The 24,408-nt window shown below is 46.6% G+C and overlaps 1 protein-coding gene across 1 annotated transcript in view; it reads left to right on the top strand.

Annotated features, from left to right (window-relative positions):
* Positions 1-24,408, top strand: part of LOC144786229 (cryptochrome DASH-like) — an 88,704-nt gene that overhangs the window by 37,810 nt on the left and 26,486 nt on the right. The window contains exon 8 of the mRNA XM_078665262.1: positions 14,038-14,127. Coding sequence (XP_078521388.1) covers positions 14,038-14,127 — 90 coding nt within the window. The remainder of the gene's footprint in view (positions 1-14,037; positions 14,128-24,408) is intronic.

Raw genomic sequence — 24,408 nt, 5'->3', positions numbered from 1 at the left:
CACGTCTGCAACGTGATGTATCATCAAACCCCCAAAACACCAGACCAGCATCTCAGCATCTCACCATCTCTCCGCCTCTCAGAAACTCTCTCTGTCTGCCTCTCTCACGGACCCCCTTTCTCTAATATAGAACTCTATCCTCTATCGCAGCTTCTGGAAGAACCCGCCTACCTTTCTCACAAGATTCCTGTACTTTTCCACACCAAGCACCCAACAGCAGCTGGCCAAGCTTTTGTTCTGGCGCCAATGCGAAGAAGGCACATTCCTCCTGATAAGAACTGGTCTGCTCTGGTTCACTGCCGGTGAACAACAAATGTAATCTCAAATATCACCTCTCACCTACAGAGGCTCAGAAGATGGCTGCAGTTTAGAATATGGAGTTGCTCAAGCATAGGCCTCTACTACTTGGAAAGCAGAATGCTATTATACCACGTCAAAGCCAATAGGCTAAAGTCATAATTCACCTAACTCAAATAACACTATGCACTTAATCCCTCAGTATCCACTATGGAGCACATGTGTGCACCATCACCAACAACTCTGCACCTCGACATCCCACACGTTCTATTCTTTGGCAAGATTATTCTAATGCAAGACCATCCTACATTAAGGCTAAAGTAACATGGCACACTAAAATCAGTACACAATGGTGGCGATCGAGGGTCATCAAATATCATCAGACCCCTAAAGTGGCTCATTCACTGCACCGTCGGTACACCCAGCAGACATCTGTGCTGCATGGGGAGGTGCCGGGGCCGCGTTAGCAGACGTATTATGTTTTCTACAAGATTACATGTGATTGGTTAGACACGGTGTAGGTTCCGCGCCTAAGCATCATGGGAGTTGTGGTATTTTGTTCCCTGACTCGTATGTAAGCGCATCATCAGAGGGCGCTCGTGCAGGAAATATGGGTAATGTAGTAACAATGTGCCTTTACTCATGTGTGGCTACGATATCCCGATTTACACATACTTTGCTAAAGCGTATTATAAACGCTTATTTTTCGGATGATCTCTTGTTAAGTCATGTGTTTTAAAAATGTTTTTTTAATATCAGACATAGTTAGAATATGGGATGCAGTATCGCAAATACGCATCATCCAAATGCGCTATTGCAAATTATATGGATGATGTAGTTTCTATATAGTACCAAACTCTCTCTGCTTATGTCTGTCTCCGATCTATATAATTACGCGACCTATGATGTAGCGCGTTCAGAATACTGGATTTGTTTGTAATTCTCTTATTCAACCATATATTTTATTGTCAGACGTAGATAGAATTTAAGGTGCAGTGTCCAATAGACCTCCGTATTAGTGTCTTATGTTTAATGGTGATAAGTAGGCATTTTAGGAGATAATTTTATAAAGGAGAATAACAGCAACGCATCATCGTGTTTAGAGAAGTCTGATGTATTATCTGGTTTAAAGCCACACGAGGTGATGGTATTTCATCGGGTATATACTAAAGGTTATAGGTCATTGAACACCAATATTGTGGGTGCAATGTTATTTTGATCCCTGCATTTCACGAGTATGAGATGATGTTGTGAAGGAATTCAAAGCATCTTCTTATTGTTAAGAATATTGGCATATAGTTTATCTTGGTACCTCACGGCTTGGTGGTATATTTCGCTGGTGTATAATGAGGGTTGATGGTCACTAGACAACAATACTATGCAGAAATGTATTTTATTATAAAGACATCCAGGGGATATCCTCATTCAGGCCTGCCTTGTCAGTGTTTAATCTGTACACCCACTTCTGTTCTTTTTTGAAGAGGTGTTTGGATATATCTGTGATGTGGGCTGGAATGGAGGGTTGCTCCAGCACTGTCCATTGGAAATCTGTTGGTTTATGTCCCACTTCTAGAAAATGATTTGTTAGTCGGGTGGCTTGTTTTCTGCAACGGATAGTACTTTTATGTTCAGAAATCCGAGTTCTGATTTTCAGTGTTGTCATCCCGACATATCTTAAGGAGCATGGACAGGTGATTAAATAGATTAAATTACTGCTATTGCAGTTTGTGAAGCGTCTTTGTTCCCATGCTCTGCTTGTTCCTATGTCGATGTTGGTTGATTTTTTTGTTTGTGGGCATGCTGCACAATTCCCATAGGGATGGTGTCCTGTCACTGCTGGCATGTCCCAAAGTGTACCCACTGGGTGGATGTGTTCAGAGCGTGGTCTTGTGTGTATTAACTGATCCCTGATACTCGTACCTCTTTTGAAGGCAAAAAAAAGTTGTTCTAACGTGTCTGGACCAGTATTCAGGATCTTCCAATGTTTTCTGATTATGCGTTGAATTGCATTGGATCTAGTGCTGAAGGTATTGATACATGTCATCCGTTCATTCTGTCTCATGGGTGGAGCAGGTTCCAGTAAGGCTTCCCGATTGTTGTTAGAAGCTCTCTTTTTTGACATGCGGACAAGTTTCTTAGGCTATTCTCTTTCTAATAGTTGGTTTTCCAAGTCTTTAGCATGCTTATTAAAGCTCTCTTTCGTTGAGCAATTACGTTGCATTAGACAATCTTCAAACGTCTGGAGACCGGGCATTGAATAACTGGAGTATGTTCACTTAAGATCCAATTAGTAAACAATGACTTCATTAAATAATGCACAGTGGTGTGGTAATGACTGTTTTCAGTATATCTGAAGTGGCTCATGATTCAGGCTCGAATAGGGAATAATAATATTTTGGCTTCACATGAAGTGATGATTGAACTGCATTAGCCTGAAGAAATCATTTGAATTGTCGCAACAAGGAAATTATATTTTTCTTTAAAATGAATGTAAAGTACTAGTGCTCCTAAGGAGGATCCCTCAACATTTATATTGGTGCAGAGCAGTCAATCCCTCTGACTGATCACAACTTCTAATCTAATGTACTTTATACTCTCTGGAAAAGTGAATGCTACTGTCTCACATACTTTTTTCTGTTCAGTTCCCTGATATACTCACACATGCAATTAGAGACATAAACAGTCTCCCCAGTTCTGTACCCTCCTCAAATCAATGCATGGTCCAAAAACAGAAGATTTCTCTCCATCCTCCTCCCCACTATGTCTCAAGTTGTGATCCTTGTGGTCCTACCCTCCTAGATGTGAGGCATCTTGCTGTTCCTCCACTAGGTTCGAGCTCTATACGTTTCAACTAAAACAGCTCATACAATGTAAGCCAGAGGAAACAGCAATAATAACTTGTTTATCTTTCCATTGAATTACATAAGACAATAATAAAAAAAATGCAGAGAGGAGGTAAGTTCATCTGCCCTGCCCTCCTTCCCCCACATATCAAAGGGAATCCTGAGTCACCTGAGATGACTGACATTTTGAAATCATGAACAGACTTCGGGTCCATCACACAATTCCTCAGATGCCCTCCAAATTCATAGACATTTTAATTCCAGCTAGATATAAATTAATACAATGGAAGCATTCTTTTAGCCATTTGTCATTGTTGTTCCAATCACAAATATCAGCAGTAACATTGTCAGATTATTCAATATCTTGTTCGGCCAGTTCCTGGGTGACTCAAGGGTCTTCATCTACATGCTACTTTTAGTGTTTCGTCTCTCATACTGCGTGTAGATATAACTGGGTGGTCCGGTGTAAGCTATCCCAAATCACTTTTAATTTGCCTTTAAAACTGTTCTTTCCAGTTGCAAGAATTTTTTGTTGTTGTTACTTAAAAAAGTTTTGGCAGTGTCATACTAATATATTTGGTGAGTTCTTGATAGTCTCAGAGGTCTTGAAGTGTTGTTCTATTGCATTCAGTTCACATACTAACATAATCCCACCCAATGAGTATTTCTCCAGGGCATTTCTTCTAAAGGATGTTAAACTGAGGAATTCTTAGCCTTCTGGTGGACACCTGGTCCACTGGAGTCTCCCAAAGGGGGGAGAAAAATATCAGGGCTAATTTGTTTAATGTCTAGGCTTTGGAGATGCCCTATATAGGATTTATAGAACAGTCATGTGAATTAGGTTCATTGCTTTGTTGTGTAGTTTCCTATTGTTTGTTTTATTTTGACTCTGCTAGAGAATGTTCAGTGGTTGTGTCATCTATTCCATCCTTTCTAGGTACATTATCAATACACTTGGTTTACTCTGCTAGAGAATGGTCAGTGGTTGTGTCATCTATTCCATCCTTTCTAGGTACATTATCAATACACTTGGTTAGCATTTTAGCAGTTTTTGGGGCATTGTCAACAACGAGATAATACCACATTCAGTAACTTTTTGTTAGGACACTGCGGTTCAGTCCAGCAATCGGAGCGATCCGTTCTCCGAACTACAAATCCCGCGACGCCCTCCACAAGAACTACATTACCCAGGAGGGCACCGCGCGCGACGGAAGCTGACGCCGCCTTAAAACAAACAGCGGTGGCGGGACTCGGCGTCGGATATTTTGAGTTTCCAGAGGCAGAACCCTTCCCCGAGACGTCCAGAGGGAGAGCACCAACGACGACCCAAGGATACTGACAGCAAGCCGCCAGTACGGGTAAGCCGTGAAGCATCCGCCGCTGTCCCTGGAGTCTCCCGTCCCAGCTCGAGAGAGTGTGAGCCACGAAACGCTCCACCTTCCTTGTTTCCTTGCCCCAGTCCCCGCTCGAGGGTTATCGAGCAGAAAGGAAGCCGAGTGCTTCTGAGACTCTTGTTACCGTCCCCGCTCGAGGGTTTATCGATCGAGCGAGACGCCCAGGCTGCCCAGACATTTCCGCTGTCCCCGCTCGAGGGTGTATCGAGCGTGAGAGACGCTCAGGCAGCCAGCCAAGACATTTCCGCTGTCCCCGCTCGAGGGTGTATCGAGCGTGAGAGACGCTCAGGCAGCCAAGACATTTCCGCTGTCCCCGCTCGAGGGTTTATCGAGCGTGAGAGACGCTAAGGCTGCTAAAGACATTGACGCTGTCCCCGCTCGAGGGTTTATCGAGCGTGAGAGACGCTAAGGCTGCTAAGACATTGCCGCTGTCCCCGCTCAAGGGTTTTTGAGCGTGAGGACAAGGGTACCTCAAGAAGCCCTTCACCCAAGGGTGCTTGCCCTCCGTTGGGGAGTGTCGGGACCGACACTCATTCGGAGGACGATCTGTGGAAATACACCATCAGATTGAACTCGAGTGGCATTGTCGGCCACTGCTTAGCACTGGGTCTTCTGTTGGAGAATGTCGGGACCGGCATTCATGCAGAGGACGGTTGGAATCTAAGACCTTGCTAGGGCAGTGGTTTCGCCTTACTAGTATGAGTATTCTTACGCGTGTGTAGCCACTTCTTGCTCAATAAAGATACTTATGACAACATACCTATCTGTCTTCTGTTGTGGGCACAGAAAAGGGTGAAGCCTAAGAGCTGCCCCCAATCCTGAGGAAACCAGGGGATTACATAATATCCGACCCGACATAACAATCATCCTCCCGGTTGGGTGAGGTGTCATGGCCTCAATGGAAGACGTGCTGGCCGCCTTGTTGGACGTACAGAACGAACTCGCCGCATCACGCCAAGAAATGGCTGACCTGCGTGCCAGGATGGATACCCAACAGAGGAATCCGTTTAACGCCGGAACATCACATACAGGACAACCAGCGGCCGTCGTCGTGGAAATGCCTGTGGCTATTCCACTGGCCACACCAGAACGGTACAGTGGGGATCCCAATACCGTCCAGGTCTTCATAACCCAGGTAGCCCTACACTTCTCTTGCAAGCCAAAATCGTTTCCCACGAACCAGGCCAGAGTGGCATTCATGATATCATACTTAGCAGGGAACGCCGCTCAATGGGCTGTGCCTTTGGTTAGCAGGGACGATCCGCTGTTGTATGATTGGGACTCATTCCAAGAGGAATTCGTAAAGGTGTTTGACCGGAGAGCGGACTCATACACAGCCGATAGAGAACTACTCGCACTCAAACAAGGCAATGCGGGGCTAGTCCACTACTTGAATGCTTTTCGGCGCCTTGTGGCGGAAACCAAGTGGCCCCCCGCGAAACAAACCGCGCTCTTCCACCAGGGATTGAGCGAAGAACTGAAGGACGTCATCGCACAGATCGACCCCCAGCCAGTCCAGTGCGAGGACTTGATCAGTCTGGCGCTTAGGTTGGATCATAGGTTGAGCGAACGTCGTGGGGGAGGACCTAAGAAAGACAAGGCACCACTCGCAGCCGGCCAACCGATTACACCAGACTCGACACCGGCGCATCGGGCTGAATCCATGGACATAGGAGCGGTTAGAGCCAGCCTTACCGCCACCGAAAAAGAGTCTCGAAGGAAGCAAGGGCTATGTTTATACTGCGGGAAGAAAGGGCATTACGTCCGAGAGTGCCCCGCGAAACCGAGATCCGGACGACCTCGCCCCAACCGCTTGTCCGCTGCTTCAGCGGAGAAAGGGGCGGAAAACTAGAGGACTCCCGGAACAGGGAAGGGGATTCCCGGAGTCATGGTTCCATCCCTTCAGCACAGATACATGCCACATCCAGTCCCAAACACATGTTCATACCCCTGCACCTGAAAGTGCGAAACGAGTGGGTTTTGGTCTCTGCTATGATTGACTCAGGAGCCACGGGGGTGTTCATGGATGAGAAAGAGGCTCAACGACTAGGGGTGACACTACCTCGGTATGAAGATCCAGAAGAAGTTTTCGCGGTGGACGGGCGACGTTTATTATCTGGTCCTATCAGTCAACATACCGGGGATATGGAGGTGGTATACGAACAAAGACACCAGGAGGTATTAGACTTTAACGTCATCTGTGCGCCTCAGTATGGTGTCATCCTAGGACTGCCATGGCTTAAGAAACACAACCCCTCCATCGATTGGGAATCCCTTGTACTGAGTATGGACTCCTTGTATTGTGCCCGCTTCTGTGGTGGGTCCTCAGGCCCTCCGGCCAAGACCTTGAGACCAGGACAAGAGGTGGCCACAGCAGCAGAAAAGGAAGTGTGCCTCCCCAACGCGTACCAGGAATACAGGGACGTGTTTGATGACAAACAAGCAGAAACGCTTCCACCACATAGGATCTACGACTGTCAGATAGATCTGGTTCCTGGCGCTAGTATACCGGGTGGGAGGCTGTATGCCCTGTCTGAGCCCGAAAACATCCATCTACGCTCCTATCTGGATACCATGTTACGTCTAGGGTTTATTCGGCCGTCCAAGTCACCGGCGGCCTCGCCACTGTTCTTTATCCCGAAAGCAAACGGAGAGCTCCGCGCTTGTGTGGACTTCAGGGCGCTCAACGCCATCACGATCAAAAACCGGTATCCGCTACCCCTTATCAACGTGCTCCTGGAACAAGTCAAGAAGGCACGCATATACACCAAGCTCGATCTGAAGGGAGCGTACCACCTTGTCCGCATGCGCTGCGGAGACGAGTGGAAAACCGCCTTCAAGACGAGGTTTGGACTATTCGAGTATAAAGTGATGCCGTTCGGGCTTTGCAACGCTCCTGCGGCGTTTCAGTTCTTCCTGAACGACGTGCTGCGTGACATCTTGGACGTCTACGTCGTCGTATACATAGACGACATCCTGGTCTACTCGGACTGTTTGGAAGACCACGAGAGGCACGTGGCGACGGTGCTAAGAATCCTGAGGGAAAACTCGCTCTACTGCAAGCTCAGCAAATGCGACTTCCACGTATCAACGGTGGAATTCTTGGGGGTTATGCTGAGCCCAGAAGGACAGACAATGGCGGAAAGGAAGGTCAAGGCGGTGGTGGACTGGCCTGCCCCTAAGAGCATTAAGGAGGTACAGAGCTTTCTTGGCTTTGCCAACTTTTATAGGAGGTTCATCGAGGGGTTTTCTGGACTGGTAGCCCCCATCACGCATCTCCTGAGGAAATCGTCCGTGTTTCTTTGGTCAACCGAGGCGGAGGGTGCGTTCGAGGCATTGAAGCTCGCCTTTGTGTCGGCGCCTGTGCTTGCTCATCCAGACCCTGAGCAGCAGTACATCGTGGAGGCGGACGCATCAGACCTGGCGGTAGGGGCCATCCTCTCTCAGAGGAACGGGGTGTCTGGAATGCTTCACCCTGTGGCGTTTATGTCAAGGAAACTGAACCCTGCGGAAATCAACTACCACGTCGCCGAAAAGGAGTTGTTAGCCATAAAAGAAGCTTTCACCGAATGGAGACACCTGCTGATGGGGGCCAGACAAGTGGTTCAGGTGTACACAGACCATAGGAACCTCCAGTTCATGACGGCTGCCCGGCAACTATCACCGCGTCAACTACGATGGATGCTGTTCTTTTCTGGCTTTCATTTTACCATCACCTTCAGGCCGGGCTCTGAAAACCGGAAAGCGGATGCTCTGTCGAGACAGTCCACGGACGATGGCCCTCCCTCACCGACCATCAAGTCCATCATAAACCCGAGGGTGGTGGTTGGAGCAATACAACCCGGGGCCTTCCTTCGTGGTATCCAAAGCGACATCAACTCGTTCAAATGGAGGACCTGGCTTCAAAGACACGTGGAGTGGCAGGTCAAGGATGGTATCCCTGTGAAAGGCCACTGTGTTCTGGTACCAACAGAAAGACTGAGGAAACAGGCATACCGGTGGTGTCACGAATCGCCTTGTGCGGGTCATTTTGGACTGAGAAAGACGGTGGACTGCGTAGTACGACAATTCTGGTGGCCATCAGTGAGGGCTGACATCCGTCGGTGGATCGCCTCATGTACAGTCTGCGCATCCATGAAGTCAGACCACGGCGGTCCTCAGGGACTCCTACAACCTCTTCCAACCCCCACGAGACCGTGGGATAACATCTCCTTGGATTTCATTGTGGGGCTGCCCAAGGACCAGGGGTGTACCGCCATCCTCGTGGTCATCGACTACCTCACAAAGATGGGTAGGTTCATAGCCTGCAAAGGAGTGCCAACAGCAGGCCAATTGGCCATCACGCTTCTGAAAGAAGTGGTAAGGGTCCATGGTCTGCCCAGTGTGATCGTGTCGGACCGTGGATCGCAGTTCACGGCGCGATTTTGGAAAACCTGGTGTTCGTCTTTACATGTCACTTCCGCCTTGTCAACCAGCTATCACCCCCAGACGGACGGCCAAACCGAGCGCCTCAACCAGACGCTCAAACAATACCTTCGCTGTTTCGTCGATATGGGCACGGAAGAATGGGTTGACAAACTGTGGCTAGCTGAAATCGCATACAACAATGCCACTCACAGTTCAACGAGAGTGTCTTAGCCCTGTGAACGTGCGAGTGGACCTGCCGGGCTGCATGCGAATCCACCCGGTGTTCCACGTTTCCCTCCTCAAACCCTCCGTCGTGGCAAGGGGAGCCAGGCCTGTGCCGGTGGCTGTAGATGCTGATCTCGCCTACGAGGTGGAGTGCATCAGGGATTCCAAGTGGAGCAGGGGCCGTCTCTGGTACCTTGTTGCGTGGAAAGGTTATGGGCCGGAGGAACAGTCGTGGGAGCCTGTCTCAGGGATCAGTGCGTCTCGATTGGTCTCCGCCTTTCATAAGAAACATCCAGACAAGCCTGGTCCGGCGGTGGGGCCCTGAAGGAAGAGGGATGTGCTGTTAGGACACTGCGGTTCAGTCCAGCAATCGGAGCGATCCGTTCTCCGAACTACAAATCCCGCGACGCCCTCCACAAGAACTACATTACCCAGGAGGGCACCGCGCGCGACGGAAGCTGACGCCGCCTTAAAACAAACAGCGGTGGCGGGACTCGGCGTCGGATATTTCGAGTTTCCAGAGGCAGAACCCTTCCCCGAGACGTCCAGAGGGAGAGCACCAACGACGACCCAAGGATACTGACAGCAAGCCGCCAGTACGGGTAAGCCGTGAAGCATCCGCCGCTGTCCCTGGAGTCTCCCGTCCCAGCTCGAGAGAGCGTGAGCCACGAAACGCTCCACCTTCCTTGTTTCCTTGCCCCAGTCCCCGCTCGAGGGTTATCGAGCAGAAAGGAAGCCGAGTGCTTCTGAGACTCTTCGAGCGAGCGAGACGCCCAGGCTGCCCAGACATTTCCGCTGTCCCCGCTCGAGGGTGTATCGAGCGTGAGAGACGCTCAGGCAGCCAGCCAAGACATTTCCGCTGTTCCCGCTCGAGGGTGTATCGAGCGTGAGAGACGCTCAGGCAGCCAAGACATTTCCGCTGTCACCGCTCGAGGGTTTATCGAGCGTGAGAGACGCTAAGGCTGCTAAAGACATTGACGCTGTCCCCGCTCGAGGGTTTATCGAGCGTGAGAGACGCTAAGGCTGCTAAGACATTGCCGCTGTCCCCGCTCAAGGGTTTTTGAGCGTGAGGACAAGGGTACCTCAAGAAGCCCTTCACCCAAGGGTGCTTGCCCTCCGTTGGGGAGTGTCGGGACCGACACTCATGCGGAGGACGATCTGTGGAAATACACCATCAGATTGAACTCGAGTGGCATTGTCGGCCACTGCTTAGCACTGGGTCCTCTGTTGGAGAATGTCGGGACCGACATTCATGCAGAGGACGGTTGGAATCTAAGACCTTGCTAGGGCAGTGGTTTCGCCTTACTAGTATGAGTATTCTTACGCGTGTGTAGCCACTTCTTGCTCAATAAAGCTACTTACGACAACATACCTATCTGTCTTCTGTTGTGGGCACAGAAAAGGGTGAAGCCTAAGAGCTGCCCCCAATCCTGAGGAAACCAGGGGATTACACTTTTGATGAAATGACCAACAATGCTGGTTTATTATCCTGTTTTAACTTTTTCTTAAACTGCCTGTGTGGTTTTCTGCTTTTCCTTAGATAATGTTTTATATATGAAAGAGAAGGACTCATCATTTCTTAATTTTGAGCTATCAACTCAAACATTGTCTGCATTGTCCTTGCAGCTGTTTGTGTTATACTTACCAGTTTGTTTGGAATACTCAATGCTTTAGGCCCAGTTGTCCCTAACGACTGCTGTCCTGTCTTACCCTTAGGGATATTTGTAGGAATCCTCTTCCTGTGTACTGGGGCAACATTGTCACTTTTAAAAAATATATATATATATATTTATCTCAAATACAGTGACAGAGGCATTAGGGATATGCATTGGGCATCAACTTACATTAAAAATCATGACATTGAAAGCAAAACATCCGAATCACTGCCAAACCCAAGAGCACATTGCCACTTGACATATGAGAAGTCTACCAGTCTCTGTAAAAAAAAAATCAGTTAGCACCTGTAAAAGGAATCTAACAGTGTCTGCCGTCTGCCCCTGCATGTCACACATTAGGAACAGGGCACATGTTGTCCCTCGACCCAATCCATACATAATCTAGGGATGTCTGCTAGCACTTCCGGCAGGCCTCCTCCAAGCCACTATCCTCAGTTAACCACTTGGATGCTAAGGTACCTGATATTCTCCCATGTAATTTCCATTGAAATCAATGGAAACTCCATGACGAGCTGAGCTCGTCATGAGCGTCGAAGGGGTTAAAGGTACTTCTCAATACACATGCCCTATTTGGCCAATCCAGTATACTATGAGGGGAGTGGGCTCCTTGGTGGTGTCCCGTGCTCTCGCCACCCAGTTGCAGTCCATCTCAACTAAGTATTGTGCACTCCGTTCATCCTCTCAAGGTAGATCTCCCATTGCTCCCATGGCTGACACCTGCCATCGCCCGTTTGAGGACGTGGTTGCTGGGCAAAGTCTGGACCTGGGACAATTTCATTTATACTCAGATTTGCTTGGGATGGCTTGTGAAATTTGGAGATCAGAACTAGATTTCCCACCAGCGGTGGGCCAGCTGAATGCAGTACTGGACACAGATCGGACGAGAGAGGTGGTCTTGGGATTGTATGGGGTGCTACTACCTGGGACCGTTGCACCCGGCCGTCAGGCTCTGAAGGCATGGTGGGAGTAACGATTATCAACGAAGATTCCAGAGGCTGCATGAGTGAGAAGTCTGAGCTCTGTCAGGACAGTCTCTAGCAACACTCATTTCCGCTGTATGCAGTTTAATTATGCCCACCACACAGCTCTCACCAGATCAAAGGGGCGAAGTCTCCCTTCAGTAACCACATCTCCCATGTCTGCAGTCCCACTGTGTTCCAACCCCCATCTGTTGTGTCTGTGCCAAACGCCTGCCCAGAGGTGGAAGGCCACCTGGGCACGGGGCATATGGTACGACCCTTTTGCCATTATGTATATATTTCTTCCAGCATCAGGCAGTCACTTGCAGTAGTGTATTACAAGCACCACGATTGGAAGAGGACCCCAAGAGCCACTCCCAACAAGTGCCTGCCACCTAGCTCCTGGCTTAACATCTCCCATTCTGGATTTAGCGCGTCCTGAACCAGTGCATCGAATAATTTAAGTTGTGCCGCCGCATAATAAATTTCATAACTGGGGGTCCCCAGTCCTCCCTCCTCCATTGTGGTGTACAATGTGGTTATGGTCACCTGGTGCCTTCCAGAACTCCATATTAGTGAGGCTAGCAAACACTGTAAATCTGTAAAGAAAGATGTCTCCAATATAATCTGTAAAGTCGCAAAAAATTGTAGAAGCCTAGTAAGGACTAGCATTTTCACTATTAAAACCCTACCCACAGTCGAGAGGGGAAGCTGTGTCCAGAGGGTAGTGACTGTTGACACTACTCCAGCTGCCAAGAGTTAGGTGAATGTTCAGGGTCAGGTGGGGTTCGGAAGGACAATGACGTCCCCACCCGGGCTCTGATGGCCTTTAGTTTAGCCCCTGTCGAGACTCAGAGTCATAGGGGACAAGCTCTGGTGTTTGTTTGCGGTAGGGCAAAATAACAGTAGCAGTGGCACCCCAGGCCTCCTAACCGGTATCTCCAATGGGCCACACTAATCTATCGGGAAACCGGGACCCTGACGAGAAAGAAGCCGCAGAAGCCCTCTTCAGAGAGCCACTCAGTAGGTGAAGGGGAGGAGGGGGCTCACCCCACTCATCAACAGTTCACCAGCTGGAAAGGGAAAGTCTGAGGCCTTCTTGGCCCCCGATACTTTGTCAACCCGGGGAGACACACCATGGGAAAAGACCTCCAGTATGGGCAGCTATGGGTCACTGATGAATGCTGGCAATTGTCCTGCACAGTCCAGGAGCTTCGCTCTATTCGGTGGTTGTATCCCAGACATTAAATGACATCTGAGGCTCTCATTCTGAGGCTCTCATGGCTCCCCCGGGTTGTTCTCTTGAGCAAATGCACCAGAGGGGTAGCCCATGCCGGGAGCAGTGCAAGATCATCGATCCGCCCAGGGGCCAAAGTCAGTAAGCATGGCTAGTGTGGTCCCCCGTAGTCAATCGGTCCCAGTTGAATACCCCACTGTCAGGGGCGTAACATAGGCCCCCGCAGCCCATGCGGTGCGGGGGTCCCCTAGCTCCAAGGGGCCTCCTCGGCACTGAACTCTGGCCGAGAGAGCTCCTGATTGAGCCCGGAGGTGGACCCCCTAAGTACCGTGCAGGGAGGCCCCCTCACTTTTCGTTACGCCAGTGCCCACTGTGAGAGGGGGAAGGTGTCTGGGCCTGCTAAGCCCCATGGCCCCAGAGAAGCGTCTCAGATTCTTGTGGGCATAAGGTGGCCGAATCTCACGAAGAGAATGCTCCTCTACTGCCCTTCACCTTTGTGCGCTGGTTCGATCGGGGCATGAACTGGGACGCCCCGGTGACGCCGGTGCTCAATCTGGTGCATTCAAGCTCCTCGCACCTGTAAGATGCTTGAGGGGGGGGGGATCATCCGATCTGAGGACAGTGGGATGGGTGGAACGGCAGGCCTGCCGATTGTGGCGTCACCTATTCCAGCAGTACTGCTCGGGCCCCCGTCTGGGCCCCGTGGGCTTGTGTATTGTGGCCACCTCTTCATCAGGTTTATCTAAATTTTAATGCACTATTCTCCATCAGGTTTTTAATGTCCTCATACTGTATATCTAAATCTACATGAAAATGTATACAGTTTCCATGTCTGCAAGCAAAATCCACACATGAAATATAACCAAATGCCTTTTCTAATAAGAGCTTTTTGAACACAAATATGTCAGAACTCATAGAATTGTGAGTATATTTAGTTTTGGTTTGCTATATTTTCTAGTACTGAAATGTAATTCTTTGTAAAAATTGTTTTTTTTATAGGCTGGCACTAGGCTGTATCTCTCCCAGATACATTTATGAACAGATCCAAAAATATGAAAAGGAGAGGACTGCGAATCAGAGCACTTACTGGTATGTATACTGGGTTTACCACAATGCAAGGAGCCTCTCTTTACTCTACAGTACATGTTTTGGAGATTAACATGCAGAAATAATTTCCACATGGCCTGATTCACACAGTTTTCAGATAATTCAGACGGACAGCAGGCAAAATATTTGGGTGAAGAACACCAGAACTGTAGTCCTCTCACTGGACTTACAATGCCAAAGATGATGCGAACGCTATTAAATGCCCTATGTGAATAACTGGCCCAAAGTACCAAGAACTTAAGTGTCTAATCTTGAATTTATTTGGACACATATTTAGTTCATAATGTCAATCTGGATCTATAGACTATAGTCCTGATTTAGAGCTGTGAGATAACATAAATGCATGTGGTTTGTTGAAATGTATTAAATGTAGAGGATAATGCATGGGTAGTGTGCGCTTCAACATACTAAGAACACATTGAGACAAACTGACTGGCGGATTCTCCTCTGGATGTAGTTCTACCTCCACAAATCAGAAGCTTTTCTGTTATCACCTGCCTCTAATTCAGGCACTATTTATTAGAACCTCAACTGTGCACTTGCAAAGAATCTTCTTAAGCATGGCGTCTGTACTGTGTCTAACATTTAGAGATGTTATTGAGAACACAGGGAGTCATACACAAACTGCTCAGGATAATGTCATGTTGGATAAGGCTGCAGCTATAAGGAAACCACATGTGATGTGATATGGTGCATATGGAGGCTAGACATATGTCACTCACTGTGAATGAGAGGGGGAAGGGCACAATAAAATCCTCAGCTCCAAACAATGATGCTCATGATAAGTCACTTCAATTCTAATTTCACTAGATTGTCTTTTTTTTATCACTTATTACAAAGGAAGCAAATAACTGGTTTCAAGTGATGCAGACTAGAGAATGATTATCTTGTCATATCATGGGCTTCTAGACACGCAGCCACCTCAGGCTGACATCCTACCACATTGTTTAATGCTTAGAGGCTATGGGCAAACGTCATTCATTCATTTTTGCTTCATTAGTAGTACACAAAAAATCTGACTGACTTTTGAGGGCATTTTATACCTCCTGTGTTGAACCTAAATAATTAGGTTTACATGTGATAGATGTCTTAAGATCCAAAGGGAACCTGTAGGAAAGTTGGGTTTTGTTGCAGTAACCCCCCCCCACTCACACACTTTTAGCCAGATTTCTGATGCACTTTTACTTGCTTTGCCCTGGGTCTCTGCCAATCAAGTTCTCAGGACCTGTGTTCTTTCTCAGAACTGTACCTATGTACCCCAAATTGGTACCTCTCTGGCCATATGTAAGTTCCTGGTAAAATGTACCATGGGTACTAAGGGCACTGTGACCAGGAAAGGCCTCTAAGAGTTGCAGCACATATTGTGCCACCATTAGAGGTCCCGTACCTTAATACACACACACTGTTATTGCAGGCTGCGTGTTTTGGTTCAGAGAAAAATGAAGAGTCGACATGGTACACCTTCCTGTGAGTCATGCCTGCAACCCACTGCCTAGGGTATAGGTAAGACACCCTTCTAGCTGTGTGCTATATACCACTGGTGAGGGTACAGTTGCATGAGCACTGTACTCCTACAGTGTCTAAGTCCATTCTTAGGCATTGTTAGTGCAGTGAAGTCATAAAGAGTATATGGTCTGGGAGTTTCTCATTCCGAACTCCACAGCACCATAATGCCTTTACTGAAACCTGGGAAGTTTGGTAGCAAACTTCTCAGTATACTAAACCCACACTGATGCCAGTGTGGGATTTATCATACAATGTACTCAGGGGGCACCTGTGGGGTGCATGGACCCTATGTGCATTCGAAAAAAAGAGGCTTCATGCGAGTGTAGCAGAACCGAATGTTTAAGTTATGTTCTGCAATGATGTAAGTTATTGGTTGTGAACATATTCATGCCAGCAAGGTGCATAGAGCATAGATAGACGTGAGGAGACATAGATGGTACACATTATACTCTGCATTGACAATATGATTATTCAAGGGAATGTATCTATCGCCCTCACTCTATCTATCTATCGCCCTCACTCTATCTATCTATTGACCTCACTCTATCTATCGCCCTCACTCTATCTATCTATCTATCTATCTGCCTCACTCTATCTATCTATCTATCTATCTATCTATCTGTCTACCGCCCTCTATCTATCTATCGCCTTCACTCTATCTATGCATTTTTAATACAACAACCATTCCGATTTTGAGAGGAGTAAACATCTCAATGCCCATTAGATTCCCCATGTTAGACTAATGTTCTGATTTGTTACCTTTGCCTCAAATTGTAAAGCGCTCTGATATCCTTCGGGATCAAGTTTGCGCTATATAAAACTTTATAAATAAAATAAATTGTCCATGGTGTCAGCAGGCATATTACAAACTGACCCCATTCGTCCGGACTATTGAGGTCCTCCTTCATTGACTTTACTTTCTGCAGCCAGCGACATTCCCATTCAAGCGGTCTGTGTCTTTGGTTTCCTCCCCTAGGATCTGGTTTCAACGTTTTGATCAATTGCCAACGGATTTGATTCACAGTATGTCCAAGTTTCATATACTGATCCACCAAGGGTGCTCCAATGGTCGAACAATTAATCCAACTCCTGTGTTGTAGGATGCATAATTTCACTTTTGAATGGTGTGTCCTATATAAATCTTCGGACAGGAACACCAAATCACATATACAGCATTTTGAGAATTGCAGTTCTAGAAAACATTTAAAGTATGTGAGAGAGTGCCATGGATGAAGACTCTAGTCTAAGACACAAGCTGCACTTTGACCACATTTAAAATTACCTCTGATTGGTGTAAGCTCCCACTGGGATTGAATATTAGGAGCTGTGTTGGAGGGTAATGCTGCTCTGTGCTCTGATGAGTCTGTCCTTCATATTAGTGCCCCTTTTGAAGTAACAGAGGGGTAGGTCTTTGTGTTGGATTGTGTCCCTCATCAGGTGCCAAAGTTTGAAAATAATGCTGCGTATGGCATTGCTATTGGTATTGATACATAAACATCTGCTATTCAGCGCCAAGATACCCTTCTGGGTAACATGCGCTTTACAAATGCACAAGTTATATTATGTTATTGAAGGTGCTTACAAAAATCATGCGACCTTCTGTCTGTACCCTTCTGTGTGAGCTTTGGGGGTGAGTAATGTTCTCTATGGGCATACCATGATCTTTTTCTGGTCCTTTTTAGTAACTGTGCGGGATATTTCCTCTCTGCTAGTCAAGAGATGAGCAAGTCATATTCGTGGAATCTGCTAATATACCAGCACAGGACTTTGTTGAAAAAGGTGCATGACAAAGATCAGAATCTAGAATATAACTTTCAACATTATGGCATTCATTGAGGGAAAAATGAATATTGGTTTAGAAGACACTGAGATGTTAAATGTATGCTCAGAAATTTAGGACCACCTACTTGGTTTATTACTTTAAGCTGGGCTGTGTATGGATGGGATGATTTGTATGCAAATGCTAATATTTCAGACATTAATGGCAAAGCACCTACTGAATTATGTTCTTTGTATCCTCCCAATGTCTGCAGATATTTCAGCCCCAAATTTCAAACTATGCTTCACTACTTAACCAATAAAAAAAATCCCATTGGAGAGTTTCTTGATTTCTTTTAGAGAAAAGTCTATCACGCAAGAGGTGCACCACACATTCATCTTCTTCTGTGGATCAAAGATGCACCTTAGTTTGGCTACGACTGATCAATCCAGTCTACATTTGTTGAACATGATGTCACTTGCAATACCTATACCATACAAGGACAGGTCATACTATACTATACAATGACAGACTATACTATACTCTATCTATCTATCTATCGCCCTCACTCTATCTATCTGCGCCCTCACTCTAGCTATCTGTCTATCGCCCTCTATCTATCTATCTATCTATCTATCTATCGCCATCACTCTATCTATGCATTTTTACTACAACAACCATTCCGATTTTGAGAGGAGTAAACATCTCAATGCCTATTACATTCCCATGTTAGACTAATGTTCTGATTTGTTACCTTTGCCTCAAATTGTAAAGCGCTCTGATATCCTTCGGGATCAAGTTCGCACTATATAAAACTTTATAAATAAAATAAAATTAAAATAAATAAATGACAGGCCATCCCATACTATACCATACAATGACAGGCCGAACCAAACCTAACTTTACCTTACAATGACAGGACATGCCATACCATACCGCACATTGACGGGCCATAGCATACTACACAATTAGAGTTCATATCATAATATGCAAAGACAGGCCATACCATACATACTATACAATGACAGGTCATACCATACCACATCATTTAATTTAATTTAATAGCGCTAGGAATCGACTCCCGGAGGAGTATCTCCACGCTTCGACCGCTGGGGAACCCGTCCTGGCTCACCCTGAGAGATGGTCCCTGATGGGTATCTCTAAGGTGCAACCAAGCATCCCCGGCGGTCTGGGGGGGCCGTTGTGAAGATGAGGCAAGCTGATGCCCAGAGTTGCCGAGTGTGGTTTCTGACTAGAGTAGGCACCGAGGCGAGAATTATCGAGTCCGCTGACCCTGGTCCACGACCCTGCCGCGTCGGGAATCGAACCCTGGTCCCGGGCTGTTCTCTGCTTACGGGTCTGCCGCCTCTAACCAGTGAGCCACACTTCTCCATGCTATACCATATGATTATAGTCCTTGATAATAGTCTATAGCTAGACTCCCAAGTAAATAAAGCAGTTGGCACCTGCTTATCACAGATCATAGTTTTATGGAAAATACTTCCGTTACTGCCAACGTCTGCCAGGGTGCAGGTGGTGAGGAGTGTCATCTTGAGCCGGTTGGACTATTGTAACACTCTGCTACTTGGAGCACAGAATTCTCTGATAAAGAAGCTTCACAGAATTCAAACAATAGCTGCCAAGTTAGCTTTAAAAAGACAGCTTAGGTCGTCTGCTTCTCTATCCCTGAAAGATCTCCATTGGCTACCGATTTTGCAGAGAATACAGTTTAAAGCACTCTGCATTGTCTTTAAGGCAGTACACGGAGTGGGACCTAGACCACTGCAGAGCAAGTTTACCTGGTATATTCCATCCAGAACCTTCCACTCATCAACAGCAAAATTGGTGAGCACATCCAGATTCAGAAAAACCAGGACTGGTGGCAGGGCATTCAGTTCTGCAGCTGCGTGGTTGTGGAATGAACTCCCGATCGATCTTAGACAAACTGAGAACTTGCTGCACTTTAGAAAAAAGCTGAAACATGGCTCTTCCCTAGGGTATAGTGAAGCCTAGTTGTAGCTGTGATTACTTTCTTTCTGGTACGGAATGTATGGTAATCTCAGCGCCAGGATACCCATGGGGTGACAGTGCACTTTATACGTTCAGCTTACATCACATTACATTACATACTATAGTATACAATGAAATGAAATGAAAATGCAAATTATAGAGCGCACTCATACCCTGGGGTGTCAAGGCACTAATGACAGCCATACGGTACAATTACAAACCATAACATACCATACCATACTATGACAGGCCATACCTTACTGTACAATGATAGGCCATGCCAATCCATTCTTGTACCACCAAATTATTACATCATCAGACTGGATAGGAGTGGTGAGCTTGGGGGAGGAATCGCGTGCATACATCGCAGCAGCCTCTCAGTAAACAGAGCCTTATCCCCCACACTTTCCACCTGCAAATACATGTGCATTGACATCAACAGCAATGGCAATCCAATTTGCTCATTACACATCATCTATCACCCCCCCAGCGACAACCTCACATTCACGGAACACTTCATGGACTTGGTCACAACGAAAACCGGACGACAAAACACTCAAATATTCCTAGGCGACTTCAATCTTCATTGGAATGACCTCAACGACTCAATGGTCAACAGTCTCAAAAACTTCATTGGTGCGCTAGACCTCACCCAAATTTGTAACAGCCCCACATACAACAAAGGCGCAACTTGGACTTAAAAATCTCCAAAAACGACTCCATTCAGCTTGACTCAATCCTACCCTGTGATTGGTCAGACCACCATATCATCACCTTCTCTATCAGGGAAATTGTGAAACTCAACGCAGCCCAATCCACTAAGCCGAAGATATGGAAAAGAGACTTAAAAAAACTCAACCCCAACACTTTACCCGCCTACAGCCATAAATAAACTACTCAAGCCCCCGGCTGGCCTCTCCAATGTTCATGACCTCACCAACCACTACCTCAACTCGATGACCTCGGTTATCAACGAGGTTGCTCCTCTTCAACTAAAGAGAGTGTCCTCAAAAGACTCTAAACCTTGGTACAATGACATGCTGAACGATGATAGACGCTCTCTTAGAACTTCCGAACACATTTGGAGATCGTGCCATCCGCGAAGCACCTAAAAATTCTAAGGAAAAAGAGAAATGCGTATCATAGAAAAATCAAGCGCACTAAAGCAGACTTTCTCACCCACCAACTAGACCAAGCAAGAAACCTCCCCCAAAACCTTTTTGAACTAATCAAAACCCAATCTAAGGATGAACTTCAACGATCACAAGACACCGCTCGTACTCAACCCACGTGCGAAGAATTTGCTACCTTCTTTAATCTAAAGACTGAAAATATCAAGAAAGGTCTACTCAATGACCTTATCCTACAATCAAGCGTGCACACCAAAACACCCCTTATTCTTCCATCGTTGCCACAACATGCCACTTCAAAATTGGAACTAAAAAACAACGCAGCTTGGTCTTCCTTTCATACCTACACTGAAGAAGCAATAGGCAAGATTCTCAGCACCCTCAAGCCTGCCAATCACACCTCCGATCCTCTCCCGGCTAACGCCGTTAAAGATTTAACCCCACTGATTCTGCCGCTCTGGACCAAAATCATCAACAGCTCACTCAATCAAGGCTGCATCCCTGACATCCTCAAAGTAGGACAGGTTTCACCCATCCTCAAAAAACCCACAGCTGACCCCATGGACCTTAACAACTATCGCCCTATTTCCAATAGCCCAACTCTAGCCAAACTCCTGGAAAAATGTGTACTACATCAATTGACAAAACACATTGACCACTTCGATCTTCTGGATAAACACCAATCTGGCTTCAGAGCAGGGCATAGCACTGAATCAGCTATGACACACATAATTGATGATGCTTTACAAATACTTGATCAGAATGGTTCATGTCTACTCATCCTATTAGATCTCTCCTCAGCCTTTGTTACTGTTAAACACGAGAACCTGATAGATCTGCTGAATCACAGAATGGGACTATCAGGGTCAGTGTTCAAGTGGTTTACCTCCTTTCTTCAAAACCGGACTCAAAAATTCAAGGCCAACAATTCCCTGTCCAAATCCGTGCCAGTAACTTTGGGAGTCCCACAGGGTCCGCTCTACCCCCGACACTGTTTAATTTATTTATGGAACCGCTCACTGTCCTGTTGCAAGCATCCAACGTACAATTTCACATGTACGCAGATGATACACAACTGTACCTTAAGATACATACACCTGATGACATCATACGGCTCAACAAAACGCTTTTGAACACCCAGTCATGGTTAGCTGAGAACCATCTCAAGCTAAATGCAGTAAAAACTGAATTCCTCCTTATAGCTCCTCCCGCCAAAATGCCCCTCTTGCATGGCTGGTTCAAACACCTTACGGCATTCAACGTTCAACCAACCATCATCGACTCAGCAAAGTCATTGGGTATAACCCTTGACTGCAACCTCAACATGAATAAACATATTGGTAACTCGACAAAGGGGGCAAATTTCCAGATTAATACACTGAGAAAGCTGAAACTCTTTTTACCATTCAACGATTTCAAGATGGCAGTTTAAGCTCTAGTCATCCCCAGAGTGGACTATGGAAGTGTCTCTCTCTGTGGCCTCCCCAAAGCGACCACAGCTCCACTAAGAGCCTCCATCAATGCTGCAGCCAGACTCATCACAGGCTCGAAAAGAAGGTCCCACATCTCCCCTGTCTTAAAAGCCTTGAACTGGCAACCATTGGAAGCCAGAATTCACCTGAAACTTGCCTGCATGACTCACAAAGCCATACACCATAATGCACCCAGCTACCTCACCCAGAAACTGACTATCTCTGGTGGTAATAGGTCCACAAGAAGAGCGAAAAACCTATTTATTTATTCATAAAGTTTTATATAGAGCAAACTTGTTCCCGAAGGATATCAGAGCACTTTACAATTTGAGGCAAAGGTAACAAATCAGAACATTAGTATTGAAGCCACACAGATTCAACAAGACGAAAACTTATAAACGATCCTTCTCAGGGATGGCTCCTAGGATTTGGAACGCACTACCCCCAGAAACCAGACTTATCACATCTACGGTATTTTTCAAAAAGGAAGTGAAAGCGATTCTCATGGAAAAATTCACATGAACACTATCTAAGGAAACTACAAGTTCACTAGTACCTCTACCGATATTTCTTTTATCACGTGTACACACAGACAACCTATGCTCCTCAGTTGCCTCTCTATTCTTCACCTATTTGTGTACTCTGCATAATATGTTATTTATACTTGATTTACCTGTTATTGTTTTGAGTTACTGTCTACATTAGGCTATGTATACGCAATGTACCTGTTGCTATTTTGTTGCATAACTATCCTTCACTGATTGTAAAGCGCTCTGATATCCGCAAGGGTCTTGTTCGTGCTCTATAAAACTTTCAAAAATAAAATAAATAAATAAACAATAGACCATGCCAAACCATACTATGCCATTTTGTAGCCGCACCCATGCATGGTGTCCGTGCCTAAAAAATAGCATGGCTGTCCATGCTAAAAGGTTTTAAAAAAAATAAATCTTTAGCAATGCTGCACAGTCATGCTGCGGCATCAGTGGGGCTGTAAAGCATGTGTAAAACCCATTGCCAAAACCAATAGGTCCCAAAAGCGAGGCTTATAGGGTTTGCCAACGCTTATTATAGTTTGCGGGTGGGTAACTTGTGTTTTTGTACTGATGCTCCTTGATGTTTGAGGTGGTGTACTCCTCTGTCATATTTTTTATATTTATTTTATTTGTTGAAGAAGCATGGCATAATTACATCCGTTCTTGTGACTTCACTAGCAAATAAATGTCCTATGACATAAGAGTCTAAAAGAAAGCAACTAGCCAGTCCCAAGTACCTCAACCTATATACCCTGACTTAAAACACAGAAAAAACACTCACCCTTTACATATGGTAATCATACAGACATTTCAGGAGTGGACCAGACACAGGGAATAAGGAAATACATTTTCTTGACACCCTATCAGTCTTACTTTGGAAATCTTCAAGCCTTTGGGCCCCATTAGGATGGCGGGCGGATTGCCCCCGCCGGTCCGGTGGTAGTCACCGTCGGCTCGGCGGGGGCAATCCGCCCGCCATCCCTGCAGAAAAGACCCCCCGCCATATTACTATGGCTGGGGGGTCCGCGACAGAAGGAAAGAACGTCCGCCGCGTTTCCGCCCGGTCGACATGTTGACCAGGCGGAAAAGGGTTTAATATGGTGGTGGTGTCCGAAAGCCACAGCCAGCCATATTACAATGTGACCTTGAACATGCCTTTCCGTGGCGGCATTGCCGCCACGGAAAAGCATGCGGAGTCTGCTTGGGGGCCCGCTGCAGGCCCCCATGGACACCAGGGGGGGTGGGGGGTGCACATGAGGGGTACCTATGGTACCCCCTGCCTTTTAATGAACAACGGGGCAGGCACCACGCGGTGCCTGTCACGTTGTGAATTGAAAAGCACAACATGCATTTTTAGCATTGCGGCGGGCGGTGCTTTCAGCACCGCCTGCCGCAATGTTGAAAATACGGGATGCGCCCGCCAGTGTGGCGGGCGCATTCTAATGGGATGTGCGGGACTGCCGCTAGAATTTGCGGGCGGTCCCATTTTTCACTGGTATGGCGAGTGGACAATGTCCACACACCATACTAATGTGCCCCTTACTGTCAAAATGGGCACCTATGCTTCAAATTAGACCAATTCGAGCTGACTGAAGAAAAGTCTTTAGTTTCCTCTATTCAGGGAATTTTCAAAATGTACTACATGAACGGCTTTTAGGCCTATGCTGAGCATAGAACTGTGGCCCTCCCACAACATCCACCTCTTCCCACCCGTTCAGGGACTGACAGCTAATGGCTTATCTAGTACTTGATGGAGATACTGAGATTTGTAAAATTACTATCTCCATTTTCATGTTTTAATCTCTGAAACAAACTGATCTAACCATGTCACGTTATCACAAGGGTCTTTC

This window comes from Lissotriton helveticus, chromosome 10 (assembly GCF_964261635.1).
Source record: "Lissotriton helveticus chromosome 10, aLisHel1.1, whole genome shotgun sequence".
Classification (NCBI taxonomy): Eukaryota; Metazoa; Chordata; class Amphibia; order Caudata; family Salamandridae; genus Lissotriton; species Lissotriton helveticus.
The sequence above is the reverse complement of the archived record's forward strand: the minus strand, read 5'-3'. Positions and strand labels throughout refer to the sequence as shown.